This window comes from Sinocyclocheilus anshuiensis, unplaced genomic scaffold (assembly GCF_001515605.1).
Source record: "Sinocyclocheilus anshuiensis isolate Anshui unplaced genomic scaffold, SAMN03320099.WGS_v1.1 scaffold477, whole genome shotgun sequence".
In the NCBI taxonomy this organism is placed as follows: domain Eukaryota; kingdom Metazoa; phylum Chordata; class Actinopteri; order Cypriniformes; family Cyprinidae; genus Sinocyclocheilus; species Sinocyclocheilus anshuiensis.
The window spans coordinates 2,639,446-2,661,562 of NW_015536549.1; the positions used below are offsets into that span (position 1 = coordinate 2,639,446).

The 22,117-nt window shown below is 39.6% G+C and overlaps 2 protein-coding genes across 2 annotated transcripts in view; one reads left to right on the forward strand and one right to left on the reverse strand.

Annotated features, from left to right (window-relative positions):
* LOC107699765 (ski oncogene-like) overlaps positions 1-15,871 on the reverse strand; it is a 68,835-nt gene extending 52,964 nt beyond the window's left edge. The window contains exon 1 of the mRNA XM_016501133.1: positions 14,532-15,871. Coding sequence (XP_016356619.1) covers positions 14,532-15,443 — 912 coding nt within the window. The 5' untranslated portion in view covers positions 15,444-15,871. The remainder of the gene's footprint in view (positions 1-14,531) is intronic.
* Positions 15,872-19,013: 3,142 nt separating this feature from the next.
* Positions 19,014-22,117, forward strand: part of LOC107700411 (fibroin heavy chain-like) — a 7,304-nt gene continuing 4,200 nt past the window's right edge. Inside the window, exons 1-2 of the mRNA XM_016502053.1 lie at positions 19,014-19,112; positions 20,946-21,888. Of these exons, the coding sequence (XP_016357539.1) occupies positions 19,014-19,112; positions 20,946-21,888 (1,042 nt within the window). The remainder of the gene's footprint in view (positions 19,113-20,945; positions 21,889-22,117) is intronic.

The following is a 22,117-nucleotide window of genomic DNA, read 5'->3' on the forward strand; positions in this document are numbered from 1 at the left end:
AAACTGCAGTCAAACTGAAATATTACCAGCTCTAATAGACACCTCATCTATATATCTATATATATTCATGGTCATTATAAATATAAAGAGTTTAAATATGCTCGTACACTGAATACGAATACTTTTGAAGTGTTGGCCAGGTCCGTGTGAAATCATTCAGGAGATCCACTGAGTCATAGATCAATGAAGCTCCTTGCGGCCGAACAGAGGCAGCGTGAAGTTGATGCTAATTGAGACAGAAGGGAATTGATAAGGCCTAGGCTGCATAATAAGCTCGCTTGAAGCTAACACAGGCTAATGTGTCCATTAGCGTCCGCGAAGAGATAGATGGAGCAATGGATGGTGATATGGAAAGGGGAACGAGCAAGACAGATGAGACCGGGAGACACCATTTACCGTATCCAACAGTTCTGGACAGATTTGTATGGAATAAATATTTAAAAAGAGCATGTGCTAACTTTTAGACTATGGTGTGGTTAAGTTATTTGTTTTCAGCTTTAGCTGATTTCATATTTCCAGTTATATATCCAGATTTATTTATTTTTTTAAACATTATTTTCATTGACAATAGAAATTCTGTGATGAATGTTGTCAGTAGCTTTCATCATGTATCGACTCAAACATTCCTCTAAATTCAAAGGGCAAGTTGAATTGAGAATGTCTTTTAAATTCAATCTCTGAACTTGAATTAATTTAGCAAACAGAAATGTTAGGAAGTGGAATTAAGCTGAAATTCAAAGGAAGTACATTTCTTTTCCTGTCATTCCAGTTAGACTACGATATATTCAATTCAAATCTGAATTCAACTCATGAATTTCAGAGTTCTGACACACAATAAAAAAAAACATATTGGCTCTACTATGGAGGAAGGAAACAAAAAAAACCTACACAATGTCGATATTTTCTTGAAACTAAAGCTCTTTGAGGTCATGATACTATTTGAGAAAAAAAAGCATGTTTATTGGGTTCCTTCTATTCAAATAGATGTCCAATTAATTCAGTGTAAGTGCAGATTAATAGTACATCGTTTTGACCTCAGTACTTAAAAGCACAATGTTGTTGGCACAGAGCTACAGAAAACAGCGACAACCTTGACCTACTGATAGGACAAATTGTTAGAAGCCAAGATAAATAGATAATTAAACAGACTGATAGGCCTAATAGTGAGATAAAGGTCAAAGTGAAGAGAGAAAGAGAGAGAGGGAGAAAGAGAGAGGGGGACGATACATCAGACCATCACTACAAAAGTCTGCACAGCGCAAATGTAAATAGTAGTAAGCTGTAATTAAACATCCCTCCACTGGTGCGATTTATGTAAGATGTTGTACTTCACCGAGACATCCTTATAGAGAGCAAACAATGAAGTATTGTCAGATATAAGATGCTCCTTTAAAACCGGGCAGGCTAGTTGGAGGGTACAATTATCTTCAATTTCCTCTTGGAAAAAAAAGAGCCGGGAGAGATTGTGTTCGGCTTTCTCTCCGATTCCATGTCTGTGTGTGCTCGTGTTTGCATGTGAGCGTGTGTGACAGTCTTTTTCAGTGCGAGATTACATGCGTGGGCAGGCGAGGAGGAGTGGTTTCAGACAGTAAATCAATGGATTCCACTGTAGTGGTGGTGTAGAACGTCTACAGGTTAGCGCCGAGCGCAGGGGGAGCCGTGCGGCTTTAACCTGAGCCTTTACCTCCCGTCATGGGCACACACACATACTCACAGCTCTGGTTTCACACACATTGTTTTATTTAGCATGTCCGCTGTCAGCTCATTTGGAGGAGTGGTACCGGGTTGGAATAGTATTAACTGCGAGGGATCTATGACCTACGATCACTAACCTGAGGCACCACACTAGCCCGGATGCTAATGGTATTAAATGCCATTGTTTCCAACACTTTTAATTCACCTGGAGTAAGCCGAGAATGCACACACATTCGCCTATACACATACACCCAAAAACCTCATGGCCTTTCTGAACTTCTTCTGATTGGTTAAGAGGTGTGACCAGACCTGCATTCGTCCAATCTCTTTTCAGGGATTCCTCTATTAAAGTCGAAATAAAATTACAGTTAAAGTGCTTTTATATCTATAATGTGACTCAAGATATTCAATGAGGAAAAAAAATTACCTGATTTTGTTCATCTGGAATTTGCTAAAACAATGCCTCGATAGTGATTTACTAAATAGATATTTTGATGAAATAGACATTTCATCAAATGCTTATTATTCAAGATTTTTATTTTACACACAATGAATTGCTCGCAAAAAAGCAGCAACATGCATTATGAAAGTTATGAAATGTAACATCATGCTGCCTTAAAAGTCTGTAAATTGAAATAACCAGCAATATTCTGTCAAATTAACCAGCCCGACCAAACGAATAAATAAACTGACACCCAATGTGTTGGACTGACAAAGTTGCATCCAAAAACACATTTAATTTAAGTAACACATTTGCTAAACTAACGTCTAAAATAGCTAAAACATTAGCATGAGTGTGTGTCTAATAAAATAAGTAACAGATTGTGCTCCTGTACTTTAATGCTATTTTACCTCTGAATTTAATTCACATCGCAGAAAAATTTAATTTTGTCCGAACTCTGATTGGTCCTGCACCCCACCAGCATATGTCTCACAAATCAATTCAACTAATTATGAATTTGAAAATGAAAAGTAATTTGCTAACAACAATGTGAAATGATTTGAAAACCGCAACATGATTCATGTGGGCCACCAACTAGCATGCCATTGTTAGCATTTGACAGCAGAGGCTCCGGCGAGAGAAAGCGTGGGGGAAGGGTGCTGTTGAACAGAGACAGACATTCTTTTGTTACCTGTTCAGCAAAATCAAAATAGCCCACGGGTTTTAAGGCTGGAACTGATACACTGCGTCCCTTAATCAAAGAACAAAATGACAAGCTTTCTGTGTCCCTCTCCACTTCAGCCGCAGGGCTTTAACTGACAGCCATCTTTAGCAACAGCAAACCAGGAAGTGATGAAGTGATTAAATTGTTTTGTCTGGTGAAACCGCAAAGAGCTCTATTTTTCAAACAAAAATATAATTGGAAAATCTGTACAGATGAATAAAAAAATAAGTGTTAGTAGCATTAGCCTAAGTACTGAACTACACCTTACATTCACCTGACAGCACACATACATCGACAAGACATCTGAATGAAGTCATTTTTCGAGCGAAAACGTTCCCGTGCAGATGTTACGTGAATGTTTACGCAACATTGAAATTATTTAAAATATACATACAGCTGCTCTTTTTATGTAAATATGAGGCTTAAAACACTGTGCAATATTGTCTAAAAGAATAATTTCACAGACATCTTGTCAACGTATGTGTGTCTACTGGTTCTGTACGTTGCGTTTCTCTCCTTGCGATAGATGCTACATCTTAATGCATCAAATAATTTTAGGCTACGTTTACACGACAACGATGCAGTCAAAAATGGAAACGTTTTTCCCTTGCGTTTTTTTTTTAAAGTTTCACGTATACATGCCAACATTTTCAAAACAATTTGCATTTACACATATCCGCCAAAAACACTGTATTACGTATGCCAGGCCAGTAGTTGGCGCTCTCACCTTGTTACTAAACAGTACCTGTAGGGAAGTGAAAATTATATGTTTTATATGATGCGTCTCCGCTGTTGGTTGTAATATTGGTGAAGTAAATCCACACTTTGCTGAAGAAGCGTTAGCAAACTCTTAAACAGCAACAACAGTACCATGTACTCCGCCATTGTTTTGTATGTTTGTTCACGCTTGCCTTTAAAATCAACACGTACTGCGCATGTCTACATACCTTACACATACTACGCACGCGCATGGCGTCACCGTTTTCAAAGATTTCCGTTTTGGGAGTTTACACGGAAACGACAACGGTGGCGTTTGAAAAACTTGCACTTTGAAACCCGTTTTCAAACATATCCGTTTTCAGTCCCCAAAACGCCATTGTCGTGTAAACGTACAGGCAAAACGCATAAAAAGTTTCCAGTTTTTGGCTGAAAACGTTGTCGTGTAAATGACCCCCTAGCCTTACGGTTTGTTCACACCAAGAACGATAACTATAAAGATAACTAAATTAGTATTGACACCAATACACGATAAGCACGCGCTGCAGTTACATCATCTGCCACTTTTAATTTTTGAATGTTTTTATTGTTAAATATCTTTATAGGATATCTTTCCTCTCTGTGGTTCATTACAGTTGTGGTCTGGACTTCCCTATTCTCATAGAATTAGAATGATTATTAAAACATTATAGTTATCGTTATAGTTATCAATCTTAATGTGAATGGTCCTTCAGGTTGGAGAAAATAGGAAAATGAAGCATGGCTTGTGAAGACCACAACCAAGACAATAGTCTCAGGCCTGGGCTTTGTCTTCTAGTCTTAGTCCTGCTCCTGAGCCCCAGCTGATTCCTTTTAAATGTTTGAAGGACAAAAGGAGCCCAGTCGAACCACGGGATGAGAGGTGGGACCTTTGGTGTGCTCTCCATCACCCCAAACACAAAACCCCTCTCGTGACCACGAGTGTCCCTCGGCATTCTGCACCCTCCCTTTATTTACCATTCACCACAACACACTCACGCATGCACAAAACGAGACAAAAAGACCCTGATTTGCCTCCTGATGAAATGCAAACACGCAGGAGACATCAATGGCGGTGCCGTGCTGTGTTTCAGACCGCAGCGCTGTGGTTGTTCATTTAGACGGGGTGTGAGCGCAGGCCTTTGTGTGGTTAGACTGACTGACATCCACACACACAAGCACACACTTGCCCTCTGCCCCAGTTGTGTGGCCTGTAATCTTGTAATACTTGGCCTGTGGCCTGTAAAAGGTCAACTTTGCAACAAGATTACTGTGTGTTCTGTGGTCAGGGTTTCACCTGAGTGATGTCATAGTGGAACCTACACGTTTGCTAACTTAGATACTACTCACCGTTTAGTAAACCAAAGCATAACTCCAGACACGTTTCTACCAAAGAAAATGCGGTTTTGGGTTTAAAAAAAATTCGCTATACCACAAAGTTTTCCAAACAAGAACAACTCGGTCTAAAAAAAGTGAAGTGAAACAAAACGAGATGATACAAAACTGTGCAATAACTGCAAAACCAGGCTGCCAATGCCAGACTTCTTGGATATGTTTCTAACAAAAGAAAAAGTGGTTTTGGGCATGGAAAATTACCTGCACCACAAAGTCTTAAAAGGCTGACATGAAATAAAATGAGGTGGTACAAAACTGTAAAACCGTTCTTGTATTACAACCAACAAAGCTACATTTGAAACACTCGATGTTGTGCTTAATTTTCACATGTTATCTACAAATATTGTGTGTGAATTGATTGTTGAGTTGTATTTCTTATCACTTCTTATTCATGATTATATAAAGACGCTTGAATATAAAATTGTGCCATGTTTTTGTGGACAGGTTATGTAGGCTAGTGAATTATGTCATTGTTCTACTCTCAAGTCAGTGGAAACACTGGCTCCGGCACCATCACCATTTAGATAAAAAAGGGTGAATGTGTGGAAGTTCTGATTTCATGATGAAGCATTTGGTGGGTGTCAGACAGATGGAGTTATGAGTGAGTAAATGTATTTATCTCTTTACGCACATTGACACTGAATTGTACGATTGATGTAATCCATACCCTGCTGCCGGTCTGGAACAGACATCAGAACAGCAGTCACGATAGCAAACCCATCATCTGTCTCTCCTTCTCTCTCCTCTGTAGATGTAGCCAAGAGCCCAGACAGCATCGTTTCATGCTACCCTGCGATTCCATTCTCAGCAAGCATAACTAGAGGGTTTGAGTTGCATTTTTTCTAGCCGTGTTCTGTAATAGTATGTCTGTCTACTCATTTCAATGTCAAATTACACATTATGAAGCAAGCTCCTTCTGTGCGGGGCACGCTTCAAAGAACGGCAGTTATACAAGTCTGACTAACCAACCCAAATTATGGTGCATCTCAAACCAGTGCCACTGGGTCCAGACGAGCGCTTCATTTAGAATGGGGTGAAGAAGGATGTCGTATGTCTATTTCTTTCTTTCAGATGCTGAGTCTACAAGACGTTACATGCCTGTAAAAAGTATTTAAGAAATTGCATGGTACACGTGCATATGCTAAATGAAAGACAGTCAAATTAAAGAATGAATATAATATTCAAAAAATAAATAAATAAAATTATATACACACCAAATATTACCATGTTACAAAATACTACCAAATAATATGTTACAGCTATACTGTACAAAAGTACTTTAATTTACAATTTACACTACCGTTCAAAAGTTTTGGGTCTGTAAAATGTTTTTGAAAGAAGTCTCTTACGCTAACCAACTAACTGCATTTATTTGATCAAAAATACAGTAAAAAGGGTAATATTGTAACATATTATTATAAATTTAAAATAACTGTTTTCAATATTACTATATTTTTAAATATAATTAATCTCTTATTAATCTTTCTGCAGAAATTACATTTGATGAATACTTTGATGAATAAAAAGTTCAAAAGATTAGCCTTTATTTGAAAAAAATTTCTGGCCAAAAACAAAACAGTCTACAAAGTCACTTTTTATCAATTCAATGCACCATTGCTGAATAAAAATATCAATTTCTTTAAAAACAGATTACTGACCCCCAACTTTTTAACACTAGTGTAAATAATGATTCACTAAATTGTCATTACAGTACAGAGAATGATTTATTTGCATAAGTGCGTTACTAACAATTTTGAAGGGAATATTAAAAATATAATAAAATTAGGTTTCAATTTCTTTATACAAAATATTTTATGCAATATGCATTCACTCGGATATGCTTGACTAACATGGGATGTTTATTTAGATTCTTCATATACGTCTACTGTACGTTACAAACTTTCCCTCAAGCTATTGGATGCAGAATTATAGATAGCTGCTATGGGGCAGTGTGACTCCAAAAATATCTTGTTTTTTTTTCATAGTCATTCAGTTTGAGGAAGTGTCGCTGTCTCTCAATGTGCGTGTGTATGTCACACTGCCTCTGTCAGAAAGCCATCTGTCCGTGTCCGATGGGAGCTGTATGGAGGCATCCGATTGGTCAGTGTGTCTGAATAGAGAGGGGTTTGATGAGAAGGGTCATGTATCGGACTGCTCTTAGACACACAAACACACACTGCCAGCTAAAGGCTGACTCACTCTGTCACACAAAGACAATAGGGCTGAGCTGACATAGCAGAAAATTCCCATGCACACACCAAAAAACACCTATTTTGCTCAGCGATCTTCAATCACAGTGCTGTGCTGCAAATTTCAGACAGAAATTTCATATAGGATGCATTATGTGTAGAAAAGAAGTAGCCAATCAGAATCAAGTATTCCAGAGAGCAATGTAATATAACTACGGCTGGAAATCCCACACAAATTGTACAAGAAATGAGCTTTAAAGACAACATGAAACTGTTCACTTTTGCAATTTGACATATTTCTGAGTTACAGAACTCAGAACAGAATTCTCAGCAATTAACGTAGGATGAGACATGAATGCATCCATCTGCATATGATTGGATCATGGAAGGTTGACCATGATATTATTGGTTAATATAATTTGTCCCCGCCCACACGGCCTTGGCTACATCAGCAGAAAACAAAAATCATTTCAGACTCATGAGCAATAAAATCAAGATATTAAAGAAAATAAACTTCAAATTTGATGTCATGTTGACTTTTAAAAAATACTGTTCTTTAAAAGTACAGAAAATAAATCAATAAAAATGGCAGATCTCACCATCTTTACGTTAAAGTACAAAAAATGGTTGAAATAGAAGGTGATTCGGTTCAGCGATTAATTTTTCAAAGCTAAACTCATCCAGGAAAAAGTGTTTTGTTCTATTCGTGCTTAACTGCCATTAATAATGCATATCTAGGCTACAGCTCCATGAATGAATGAATGCAAAAAAGTAGGAATGAATGAGGTTTTATTTATTTGAAATGGAGTGCATGACACAGAAATAAACTGCCAGACAGAACATTGAATCCAGTTCCTTTTCTTTCCTACTTGTTTAGTTAATTCATTCATTGACTTGGACTTGTTATTCTGGTGTGACTAGGACACAGGAGCAGCTCATAACAGTCTGCCTGACATTAAATATTCACAATGTCTTTCAATAAATCAACCATTTACCTCACACCTTACGTACTAGCACATCCAATCTCGCACGATTGACAATCACAGTAACCAAGGAAACCCCCGAAACACATCTATGTTCCCACCCCTCCTCCCTGTTAATACCAGACACAGAAAAAGCTCCCTCCTCCATCCCACACTCATCTGTCTGCCAGCCCCCCAACACATCCTCCTCCACCTCCCCCAACTGCCCCTATCAGGCAGGTATATAAATGCTTTCCTAAAAGGCCAGCCAATACAAACACACACAGAGAGAGACAGGACTGACTGATGTGTGGGGGCTGGGTGGAAGGAGTGTGAAAAGAGAGGATGCCCCGTGATGAACCTCTCTCTTTTATTTTTTTTGAAGTTTTCTTTAAAGCTGGATTTGACCAAAATTCAAAGCTGAATAAGAGCCATTTTGATTTGAAAATTCAGCTCGAGAGGTGGAAAACTGATCAAATTAGCAAGGATGTGGCAAATAAGCCAAGTGTAAATCTTCACACATGAACCGAACTGTTGATGTAAAAAAAAAAAAAAAAAAAATCTAATGAATTGACTTGAATTTGCTTTCTATTAGAGAACCGAACTGTTGATGTAAAAAAAAAAAAAAAAAAAATCTAATGAATTGACTTGAATTTGCATTCTATTAGAGCCACAAAAGCAATTAGGGTTTGAATTGTTCCAGGGCGATATTCATGCTTATCTCTAAAACAAAGCCACATATTTTCTCTCTTTGCCCGGTTAATCACAGTCATGAATGATCCATCAGTTCGGGCTTGTCAGTGACAGACTATTTGAAAAATCTTTATTAGCACCTATAGCAGTCTCTTTAGAACACTCAGCTGCTGCTCACTCCTGAAAAAAATCCTGTCGAATTTAATAACCACCCAGGACTACACATGAGGGATTTTTTTATTCAGAATCAGTGGGAAGAATAAGCTTTGTTATGAAAGCAACAGATTACCATGTTTTTTTCGCCGAGTTTCATACTGAGTAAAACTGTTCGGGTTTCTCGCCTGGCACTCTTGCGCAACAATAAAAATGACCCTTGCGGATATCCAAACAAAAGCCTGTTCATATCAGTAACCAACTGAACAACACAGGGTCCGTTTCTCTGCCTCGCAGGTCTTTGACCTCACGAGTCCAAGTTCTGGAACATACTTATGAAGACTTTGACCCGTGAGGTCTCAGAACAGCCGTTCGGCTCGGTTCTCAGACGGATCCTCTGGTTTATATCGTCAGCAGCTGCAGGACTATCCATGCCTGTGGAGCCCCTTGCATTCTGAAGGGGAGGCAGAGAAATGCGCAAATGCAGCTTTTCGTGTTGCGGCCATTGATATGCATACCAGGGGCCAGCTGCTGCTGAGCTGAGTCGAGTTGAGCCATCCTCTGTGTGTATGTATGTATGTATGTATGTATGTGTGTGTGTGTGTGTGTGTCGGAAAGATGCCACGCTCTCTCTCCGAAATAAATATCACAAGTCAGCCGAACCGAATGCGGAGGATGGAAGAAAGAAAATGAACACGCAAGGTGTTCATCAAAAGCGTTTTCAAGGGCGTGATTTAGACTAAATTACGTAGCTTTGTTTCCAAAGAGCGAACAATTAAGTGAGAAAACGGCTTCAAAGTCTGAGAGAGGTTAAATTCTGCTTTAATGACTGCATGATTAGAGAGGTTTACTACCCACTTCCAGCACCTGGGGGAATTAAAGATTGAGAGAAAGAAAAAAAAAACACTTGATTGTGGAGGAGACGAGAAGTCAGCAGGGGAAGAGTTCTGATACTGAGCAGGTGTGTGTGTGTGTGCGTCTAAGTGTGCCAGCAGACACGCAGCGAATGTGAAAGAGAGAGTGAGAGGGCATGCTTCATTCATGCCCATTCATACTTCCATTTGCATAATCAGTCTCTCACTGCACTTTGGGAGTGACGGTCCTGGAATGCGACTGTCGCAACTCTCCCTTCCCGTCACTGAGCTGCGGTTTCCCTGCACTGGCGGCAAGAACGCGCCATCTGCCAAAACTCTCTAAATAACCCCTGATAAAACGCCTCCACATTTAACAGGAAACTCAGAGGGGGAAATCAAATGCATGACTAAGTGGGAAATGCTCATGATATGGGCTTTCTCGTGCTTACTGTTCTGAAAAATGAAAATGCCAACTATTCTGTCAAGTAAATCTTTCAATGTGAAAACACAATTATAATAGGGCTATAAATGTAAAATTAATTTAGTACAGATAAGTAAAAAATCTTGCACATATTTACATTGAGCAACAACTTAAAAATAGTGGAGACGAAATGCAAAAGCTCATCCTGTAGTGAAATCTACCTCAGACGGATAGACAAGGTTGATTGTAAAATAGATTTTTGTGGTCTATATGTCAACGATAGACTTATGTTCAATATAACGGAAATAAAACAAGCAACATATTGACTTCTAAAGCCCTTTTGTGCATTTAATGTTTTCATCTGCTGTATTAGTGTATAAAAGTGACCTACATTTTTGCGTTTTCTCATCAAATATTGATTATTTGTGATTCATTGGATTTATTCATCAGTGTATCATGTAAAAATTCATTTTTAATCAGTTGAAGGCTCAAATGTTGAGTCAATTTAAAGGCATTTACTCACTTTCTACACTTGTTTACAAAGTCTTATGCCATTTCGTCCTTAAATCAATCCACCCAATCATTCAGCGTCACTCCTGACAATTACGTCCAGACATTTTTATCAGTATATAAGTAATCATGATAGCTCATGAAGCCAACTCAACACCTAAGCTTACACTTTGGACCCGTATACTACAGATCAGCAAACTCAAGCCTTGTTTACCAAGCGGCCAAACTCTTTTGAACTCTCCGAACTAGATCTCAGACAAGCGCAACACTATTTTTTTTTCACCACAGAATATTAAAAGACAGTGCATGTGGACCTTAGACAGCTTGACAGAACATAATGGCTAGGTAGATTTTACGCTTAATTATAAGTGTGTGTCTGAGCAAGGGACAGAGTACATCCTGTCTTTCGGTTTCTTCCGGCTGCTGACTGAAAGCACCATACAGTCATGCACTCACAAACACTTATACACACACATATATATATATGTCGAGGGAGGTTGAGTAACTACACAGTCTGTGACCTTCCCTCAGCAAGCAGCAGAGAAAGAGGAAGTTCCTTCACCCCACCCAGAGACAGAGAGAGTGAGACTGCCAGACTACTTTTCACTGATGAGGAACAGAAAGATCTGTAAATAACTCAGCAAAAAAACTAAACAGCTCTGTCACAATCACACAGAATATGCATCCCAGACAGCAACACAGCATATATAGGCAAAACAAACTCAAGCTGTCACGTCACGTGCATTTGAAATCCACAGGCCAGATGTATGCTAGTTATGCAAGGTTGCAAATGCATATTATCTATATTTTTTTTGAAAGAAATTAATACTTTTATTCAGCAAGGATGCATTAAACTGACCAAAAGTGACGGTCTAAAATCTATTTTAAATAAATGCTATTCTTTTAAACATTCTATTCATCGAAGAATCCTTAAAGAAATGATCACTGTTTCCACAAAAATGTTAACAGCACAATCGATTTCAAAATTGATAATAATAAGAAATGTTTCTAAAGCACCTAATCAGCATATTAGAATGATTTCTGAAAGATTATGTGACACTGAAGACTGGAGTAATGGCTGCTAAAAATTCAGCTTTGCCATCACAGGAATAAATTGCATTTTACAATAGATTAAAATAGAAAACAGTTATTTGAAATTGCAAAAATATTTCACATTACTGTTTTTACTGAATTTTTTTTTCAAAAACATTGAAAATTCCGACCCCACTGACACAATCAAACTAGCGTATTGAAAAGTATTTGCATAGAGTTGGATCGATTACATTTCAGGCCTCAGTCTTATTCTACAAACATCTTAGTGGCAGATGAAATTGTGTGGAAGCCATTATGAAGTCATCAATATCAAATCGCCGACTCTTCCTGGCAAAGGAGTGACCAGGCGGGCGGGCGAATGTAAAAATAAACCGAATCTCCCTCTCTCTAGATGGATATACAGATATATTCCACTTCCGTTTCCAGACGTTTTGAGAGTGTTCCCTCTTGTGTGTGGTGAGAGGCAGGAAAGCTCTTGAGAGGAATAAAAGCCTGCTGTGGGGGGTCTGATAACGTGATCATGCAGAGAGCTCCGGGACATTTTGGTCTCACTTGAGACCGAGGGAAACAGCTCGATGTTAATGAGGCAACGTCATTCACCGTAAGGACCCATTCAATCGGCAAACCACTTATGACACACATCGTCAGTGCAAAAAGAGACAGAAAACTGCAAATGTGTGTAAACACAATGAAGCGCGGGCCTAGGTTTACATTCTCTCATTCTATTCATACAAGGAAAGTAAGTGGGTGAGAGCTGGTGGGTGGGGGAGGTGGTGGAGGGCTGATCACAGAGAGATGGGAGGGAGGAGATGTTGGTGAATGCACCTCTTTGTTGGTTCATATTCCGTTTCCACCACAATACTCCAATTCCTGCATCATCAGCTCCATTCATGGAAAACAGTTAATGCAAATGGCCAGGCCTGCCATTCACTGAGTGTTTATGTGTGTGTGTGTGTGTGTGTGTGTGTGTATTGGGGGGGGGTGTGTGTGTGTGTGTGTGTGTGTGTGTATTGGAGGGGGGCACACTACTAAAAAACTTTTCCTCTAAACCTCTACCTCACAAACAGGAACCTGTCTGGTGCAAGAGTCAAGCATTAGAGCCCCAAGGGTAAGAAGAGCCACCACACATGCGAGTAACCCGAGACTGGAGACAACCCAATGCAGATAAACATAAAACAATCGGCCTGAGACTGCTTTATCGGATTATTCCTTCTAAAAATAACCCGAAATTAACTTTATGATGCATATTTAAGCAGCAAACTTGGTTGGAGTGCAGCTCGGAGAGCATGTTTTTCCCTCAGCAGTATTGTGATTAAACCCTGAATGGCCCGATCATTAAAAACACATCCACTGTCAAGTACCTGTGATAGCTAAATGACCCATTTTGGAATTACCATAACATGACGCCATTGCCGTGGGACATGTGGAAGTCATGCTGGGCTTGAGAGAGACAGATGGAGTAAAGAGATGATAAAAAACAAGCACTAGACAGAGAGAGAGAGAGAGAGAGAGAGATGAGGACTAAGCGCCCTGGCCTTTAATGGCTCTAAATGATTGTTTGTTTACACACTCAGTACTGTATCTACAGTAAAGGCCAACGGGACAGAGGTCATGACACTGAGGGTTAGTTACTGGTCAATTAAATGCAGCATGTGGACAAGCAGAAATCACCTAGAAATGCTATCTGTGATTTTTTGCATCGGTCTGCTCAAGTTAAATATTTCATGCCATTAAATTTAGGCCACTGTGACGGCTACTCTATCTCAACGTCCGCCCACAGATTCCACATCTCACCCCTCTCCCGGATATCAGGTTGTAACATTTGGACTGGGAAACCAATATCGTGATAGTCTCTGGAGTCTGAAGACTGGGTCACCAAAGAACTGACACTCTTGGCCCTTTTCCAAGCACTCGTCTAAGGAGGGAAGCTGATGCTACTTGGAATATGCCAGCGCAAAACCTAAGACATACAAATTTCACCCTGGTGGTGTGGCTTAGCGGTTTAAACATCTCGTCTGCCAACTTTAAGACTGTTGCTTCAATACCAGCAGAGGTGATTCATGGACATCGCCACAGTGCCCCAGAGCACTTAACCTCAGGTTGTGCCAAGGGGACTGTCCCTATAAGAAGTGCACTGTACGTCTACCAAATAACTACTTACTGCTGAGTCTGAAGTTTGCGTCATCAAGAACTGACACCCTTGGCCTATCTCCAAGCATTCATCTGAAGACAACTATGGCAAGCCATTTTAACAATATCTATTTTTATGCATCTGATACTTATATTTGGATTACTGTAAATCATTAAAATTGATATCAATAGATCATGAATAGTTAGTAAAACTGAAATAGGTGCCAGTAAGAATGGAAAAACATACTGGTTGGAAGTGAATAGTTGGTATCTGAAGCAAAGATGCAAAATTGTTTGCCACTATACTAGTTTGCAATGAATTACTTGATACTTAGGACTAATCTATAGTTACTACAGAATATGTTTGTAATGAGAAGTTATTAATGAAATTGGAAAAGATGGTTATTAGATGGTTATTAGCTATATTATTGGCTATACTAGGCAGCAACTAGTAACACAAAAACGAGTTAGTTTAAAGAGATTAAACGGCTTGTCATGGACATCTGAAATTTGCAGTACACTAGAACAAAACTTAAACAGTTCATCCTGATGCAGAATGTAAAAAACTAGCTCACCCGTGATGCTTTCCGCTTGTATTTATTGGCGAAATCAAATTTCTCCTTTATGTCATCCAGGAGCTGCTCCAGACGCGCTTTCTCCTCTTTCCCCGTGTAATCCGGGCTCAGGAGGACATACGCCCTCCAGTTGGCCGAGTCAAAGCCCCAATGGCAAGTCCTGTTCTCCAGCGATTTGTGACTGTGCACCACGAATTTCTGGGTCGGGTACATGAGCATGCAGTCCATGCACTGGATGCAGGGCGCGTTGGGACTCGTGTAGAGCTCCGGGACCAGCAGACCCTTACACTTCCCGAAGCACTCGTGATAGATCTTGAAGCTGTTCTCGGTGAGTTCCAGCTCGATGGAGCCGTACAGCTCCTTCTTGGAATGCGGCGGGTACGTCCCCCCATAGATGAGCGCGTTTCCTAGGCGCTCCGCGTCTGTCTTGGTGATGAGTCCGCAGGAGGGCGCGGAGAACGGCAGGATGCCCATCACCTTCAGGATCTCCAGCTGGTCGGCGGTGCAGCGCGAGCAGTAGATGTGCAGGTCGTCGCACACCGAGTTGATCTGCTGGAGCGAGAAATCCCGCAGCACCGTGTTGAGGATCTGCGGCAGGCACAGGCGCTTTTCGCCGCCCACCACGAAGCACGAGATCGTCTCGCCCTCCAGGACCGTCTCGCACCTCTCGGTGGAGCGGTCAGACGGGATGAAGAGCGGCCCGGGCATCACCGGAGGAGGCTGCATGGGGGGGAGGTGCAGCACGGGCTCCGGGACGTCTTTGCCGTCCTTCTTGAAGAGTAGGTCGTGTTGCCATCTGGCCGAGAAAGCGGCCGGTCCTCCGAGAGAGCTGATGGAGCTCAGGTGAAACTGTTTGAGAGTTTGTTGCAGTCCCGGGTGAGGCTGGAAACTCTGTCGCGCTACTGTTTCCATGTTTCGCGCACAGCGTTGTCGTTGAAACCGAGCGTCTGGCGAGAAATACGACTCAAAGGTCCTGGTTCCGCGTCTCTAAATCCAAGTCTGTGAACACAAGCACAAGAAGGCCGACAGGGCTTCATCAAATCCCCACTCAGACGAAGGTTTCCACTGGCGTGTCTTCTTCCCCTGCAGCGGGCTCTCTCCTGTCCATATCCACAGACAGACGCGTACAGAAAACTAAAGTGTAACACAAGCAAAAGCACGCAAGATGCAGCAAAACTATCCCACGGGGGAGCCGAAATTGTCCCACGTCAAATTCAGGAGTCAAATACACAATCCGCCAACTTTAAATCCGTATTTTTCCCTGAGAGTAGAGATCGCTGCAGCCGGACACGGCGCGTCGCCTCCGCTCCTCTGCCCCTGCAGTTCAGTGTGACTGAGTCAGTGAGCACACAGCCTCTCTCTCTCTCTCTCTGTCTATCTCTCGCTCAGTGTTTGTGTGTGTCTGGCTCAGTCATTGAATCCCAGCCAAGAATGTGACTGACTCTGCAGGCTGTGGCTCTTCCAAGAAGCAGCCTTCACTCCCCACTGCTGTAGACAGTCACTGTACTTAAAATATCACTTTACTTTACTATAACTTTTTTTTTTACTTTTTGTTTATTAAGGTCTTATTTGTAAACTTCATATAAATGTATCACATCATTATTCTATTATTTAATTTATTAACTGACTTATTAAATGTTATTTATTCAAATTAAATGACAGCTTTACAGGCATGATTGCCATCATTTACAATACTGCCAAAGCCTACACAGTTCTTAAAATGTTAAAAAAGACAACACAAAAAATAAATAGGCGAGTTAATAATATTGAATAATACATATTATATATATATACATACACACACACACACACACACACACACATATATATATATATATATATATATATGAATAATAATACATAATGCAGATGTATAGGTTTTGCCATAGGTATATTAAATTGAAAATTAAGATCCATCATTATGGTATATCAGCATCTTTGTTTCCATCCATTTTGTTATTTCAATTCTACGCATTTCTGGAGTTTCAGCTAATTTTTCTTCATCAGTAATTACATTTAAATTCAAAACACACATCACAGGTTTTCACTGTGGCACCACTTTTATTTTACCTAAAAACTAAAGCTGTACATTTGTGCAGTGAACATTTTAAATGAAAGTCACAGGGTGAGGAAATAAGAGCATTTTGCAGGCAGGCTGGGCAGTATGTTGAATCAGTGGGTTGATGGGTGGAGTCTGAAACAGACACTCTAATTTAGACTGACTGCGGTCTGAGTTTGTAAGCTTTGGTTTTCCTGAGACTTAGACTGAAATGAGTACAGCAGACTGAACTGGGAAAATACTGCGACTACATGACTAATAAACACAAATATGTTGTTTCACAATATTTGTATGATATGACAAACCAACTGTAATGTTTTGTCACTAATATCAAACAACTGGGTCAAGCACATCAAGCAATAATAATATTACTCATTACATCATCATTCTCCTAATAATTATCATGTTTTCAAAGTAAATGGATGTTAATTATATAAAACAATATTCAGTGCCACTATTACAACATCTTGGGTTTATGTCACACAGACATCCAACAATATTAATCCACCCCCTTTCTGTGAATAATACTGTGACCTATATATTTACCTCTTATTTTAATGTATGTATATCTATGGATGTTATGTCTGTAGACGGTAATGGGCCATATATCATTCACATTTCCTGTCACACTACAGCGCTGTACATATGCCAATGATTTATTCATAATTCTATTTAGATTGAGTCCAACGGCAAGCATGTGGTCAATGTAATCTGTTGCAGTAGCTCCCTCTAGCTCCAAGGAGATGTTACTGCAGGTAGATCACAATGGGACAAATGGCTTTGATGCATTGCATCAATTCACCAAATTCAACCATTTGTAGAAAAGGTGCAAAATTATAATTTACAAAAGTGCCTCTGAAATATAACACAAGAATGCACAGGTTAAAAACCTTCAAACTTCAGTGTAAAACGGAGCTACTGGAAAATTAATCTCACATGTCCTGCTATTAAAACAAGATTCAATAAAACTGTATAACGTGAATAAATTATGCTTTATCTGCATTCACTTTGAACTAAATGTGTTACCAGTTCTTAATTCAAATACATTGAAATGGTGTAGAAACAATTTTCACAATTAATTACAAAAACAGCACTGAAATAGTATTTTCTTGTAAAACATACTCCAATAATCTTTTATGTTAATGTTAAATGTTTTATTTACAACTTCAAAAGATAACTTTTTACACTGTAGCTTTAGTTTTTCCTTCAAAGTCTATATGCGATCTGATCTTACATCATGTTGATAATGTGATGAGAGAAGGGAATTTCTTTTTAAGATTTCTTTTTAGATTCCTTCTTTCTAAAGTTTTTTTTGGATTTGCGTCATGGATTTTGGAAAAGCCCTGCAAGCTTGACTAAAATATGATCATTAAGTCTCAGCTGTCTATCACATTTTTGCACAAATATGGAAATATATTCAAATGGAAGGCGTGAACACGAACTGCTGACCGAAACTCTTTTTGGAGTTTTTTTTTTTTTGGCGTTCTGTTTCAAAATGCCAAATATTACTCATTCATCATAACAGATCAAAAAATGAATAACATAAACTTGTTTTTTCATCCCATTAAGGCTGCTCGCTTTAGACATTTCAGTATTTGAATAATATTCCTTTTTGTTGGCTACCAAAACTAGTTAGAATCAGAGCAGCACATACAAGCTTTATTTAGACAGCCGTAAATAGCAGATGAGTAGGGAAAAAAATATATATATATTTATGATCCTGAGAAAGAAACCCATTTCGTGACTATAACAACAGGTTTGTACAAGCCAGACCCCTAAAATTCAAATGCATTGGGATTGGTTGTCTTTTGTGTAGGCGTCATGACAGTAATGTCTGCAGTAATTACATGGCAGAAGAGTCAATTACCTATTTAAATTTATGCAGTGACAATTTAAATGGCAGACGCATTATGAATGTTTGCTTTCATGCACTGGTAACAGTGTGGGAATCAGTGAATCAGACTTGCTAATTCATTTATTTAAAAAAAAAAAATCCAACACACTTGTTTATTCTGAAAGAGATGGACAAAAATGGAACAAAAAGGTGTGAATAATAATATTTGATTTGGTAGGTTGCAATTAAAAGGTTATGAACTGCACTGAGAGCGGTTTAAGAGAGATTTGGTGTGTGGTTGTTGTTGACAGCCAGTTTTCTCTGCCCAAGCTACACCACCACCCTCTTAACAAACAGGATCAAAATATATCTGGTAGGCTCAGATAAGAAGAAACCAAAGATAAGTGCTGCATTACTGCCATTTATTCAGCAAGAATTATATGCAGTGATACATGCTGATGTTTTGTAAACACACACATTAGTTGTGGGCATAAGTCTCTCTTTCTCAGCACTGTCAGTGCAACCTGTGCCAGCTGTCTGACAAGTCAAAGAGCCGTCAGAGCCGTGACCTTTTTGAGAAAGGGCAGACATGTGGCTTAATCATTCTGGTGAGAGGCCGTGCCCACATCTCTCCCTGGAGGAGACGCAAATCCTCCGGTTACATGCTGGCAGCTTGGCAGGGGCAGAGGTTTGGTAACAGATACTGGCTGAGAAGATCTCTGTCAGACTCGTTTTGTGAACAGTGTCTTAAAGGTGATGTCTGTCTTTTTTGTAAAATTTAGATAATGCTTCCTACTTAATATGCAACTTTAGGTAAGCAAATTGTGTGGCTTTGTGGTGCTTTCAAAACATTGCTCAAATTGCTAATGGCACCAACGCTGAGTTTGGTGGTGTGAAAAATTATGTAATGACGTCACTATAAGTGATGACGTAAAAAGAACCAATGAATCTGTTATTTGAGAATGATTCATTGAAACAAATCATTCAAAACAGCCAATTCATGTTAACGATTCAGACTTCTCATTGCTATTTTGAGCCGTCTGCCACAGCAACAAGGCACAAACAATGGCCAACCAATAGACTTTAGTCAGGTTAGATGACATATTGAATATAACGCAGATGAAAATGAGGCTGAGAGTGATAGACTTACAGTCTTTACAATGACATCCACTGTATAAAGGTCATAGGTCACATAATTTGCACAACACAGCTTTCAAAACTGTGTTATGGAGTTTTTTTTAAATACCTCATTTAGACAAGTTCCTTATGTATGTAAGCACACTTGCCAATTAATCGAATTCTGATTTTTTTTAAAGATGTTTCGTCAGCTAAACAATCAGCATGTCTATGGCAGAAAAGGAGAGTGTTTAGAAAACCTAAATACAGTTCATTGTGCTCTTCCAAAACTATTCTCAAACTTTAAGAGAACTTGTTTTTCTTGCAGCATTAAGATTAATATAATAGTATCACAGCAGTGGTAAGCAGTGCCAATAGCCCAACAGCAAATCAAATTTATGTGCAAAGCAAGTTGGCATAATTCTCACAAATGACAATTCATACCGATACATTGCATGGCATAATTAAAATCGCATTGAGAAAAAAAAAAGAAAAGAAAAAAAGGCATAGCCTGTACCTTCTCCCCATCTCCCCGCAAACATCACATAAATGTTTACAGATTTGTCATATCATCACTAAAAGATATTGAAAAAGAGACCTCTGAGAATTCCCAAATTGGATTTTCAGGGGATCTCTTGTGACATTCAGGGAATTTCAGTTTTCTGACAAAAACAGCTAGACCGGACTGAAGATCTTCTCCAGCACATTAGCCATTCTTTAATCTCCTCTCTCTCTTTCCTATTCTCCTTTTGCCACCTCACACGTTTTCCACAGTGCATTGAGAAAGTTTGCTTTTGGAAGGACTTGGGTAGCGCCCGCTATTTTTACATTTTTCATCATTCATCAGGCAACCATGGCGACGGCTCACAACATTGCCTCACACAAGTCCTAATGACATAAGCGCTCTTTCCTGGATGCTGTCTCCCCGGCTCCATCCCTGAACAGACTTACTTAAAACTCATCTGCTATTGTACTCTCTCACTGTGTGGCTATGGAACCATTAGTGTCAGCATTAGAACTTTCTGGAATTCTCATCCAGAGGAGAGAGATGGTTCCAAACCTTGCCTCAGCCTCTCCAGAGCTCAAGAGCTGAGGCACCTCTTATGGATCATTTATTTTGGTGGTGGCCACCAGAAACCACCTCTGTTTCCTCAGAGGTTTTTTTTTTTAATTGTCATCAGTTGTTTTTCATTGGCTCTCTGTCAAATGTCAGTTTGGGTTTAGGTGTGTTTGCTATCATGACTTTATAATTTTATTTGGCTGTTCTTCAAAACCGCCAACAAAGCTGGCATCCAAACAGCACATTTTGTGTAAAAATATGAAAATTATGTTGCTAATGGAAGGGTTTAATTCACAAGTGTAATAATTTCTGTAATACAGTGTGGTTTCCTCTCTATTTCCTTAGAAAACTTGTGTAAAAAATGAAAGTGATTGGAGGTGGTGCAGTGCAGATGATGTTAATCCCCCTCCAGATTTGCCCGCTCCATCTTTCCTCACTATCCCACCACCAGTGAATGACTTCAGTGCCCCTTCACAACCTCCAACAGCAGAGAACACAGAGAAATCTGTCACACCAGCCATCAGTGATCAAGAGAATCATGCATTTTCATCTGATCAGGAGAGTGTGTCAGTATGTGACGCACAAACTGCTCAGCAGCACCACCTAGAAGACAAAGTCAATTGCATTGAGGGTCGTGAATTGTCAGACAAACAGAGTGACAAATTTGACCAAGTGGGGAAAGCCTCAGAAAAAGTTAGAGGAAGATCTGGAGCATTGGATGTGGAATCTGGAGCAGGGAAGCCGGCAAAAACAGGTGCAAGAGGATCTGGCTCATGGTTAAGAAAAATATCTGAAGCAGAAGGATCAGTATCAGGCATGGGAATAAAACAAGGAGCAGGTGGATCTGGATCAGGGCAGAGAACAAAATCTGGAGCAGGTCAGCGAGCAAAATCAGGAGTGGGATTGGATGCAGAATCTGGAACAGGGAAGGGAGTAAAAACAGTTGCAGGAGGATCTGGATCATGGCTAAGAACAATATCTGAAGCATCAGGCCTGGGGACAAAACAAGGAGCAGGTGGATCTGGATCAGAGCAGAGAGCAAAATCAGGGATAGGAGAATTTGAATCAGGGCTGGGAACAAATTTAAGAGCAAGTGGATCTGGATTGGGGCAGGGAACAAAATCAGGGTCAGAAGGATCTGGATCGAACTTCAGAATAAAATCTGTAGCAGATGGATCTGGAGAAGCATCTGGATCAGGACTGGGAAGAAAATCAGAAGCAGAAGGATCTAGAGCAGCATCTGGATCAAGACTGGGAACAAAATCAGGAGCAGAAGGATCTAGAGCAGCATCTGGATGACATTTTCCATGAAATGGGTCCACTTTGGCGTCTCCACCAAAACGTAATTGATTCTGTTCATTGTATTAAAACCTTTTTTTATTAACCGCACATAATATTTAGCTATATCCCACATTTAAATTTTAAGTGTCTTTTGTTATTTTATGTTTTATTTTAAAACATGTATCTGTTAATTACTTTTTTATTTTATTAAAAAAAATAAAATAAATAAATAATAA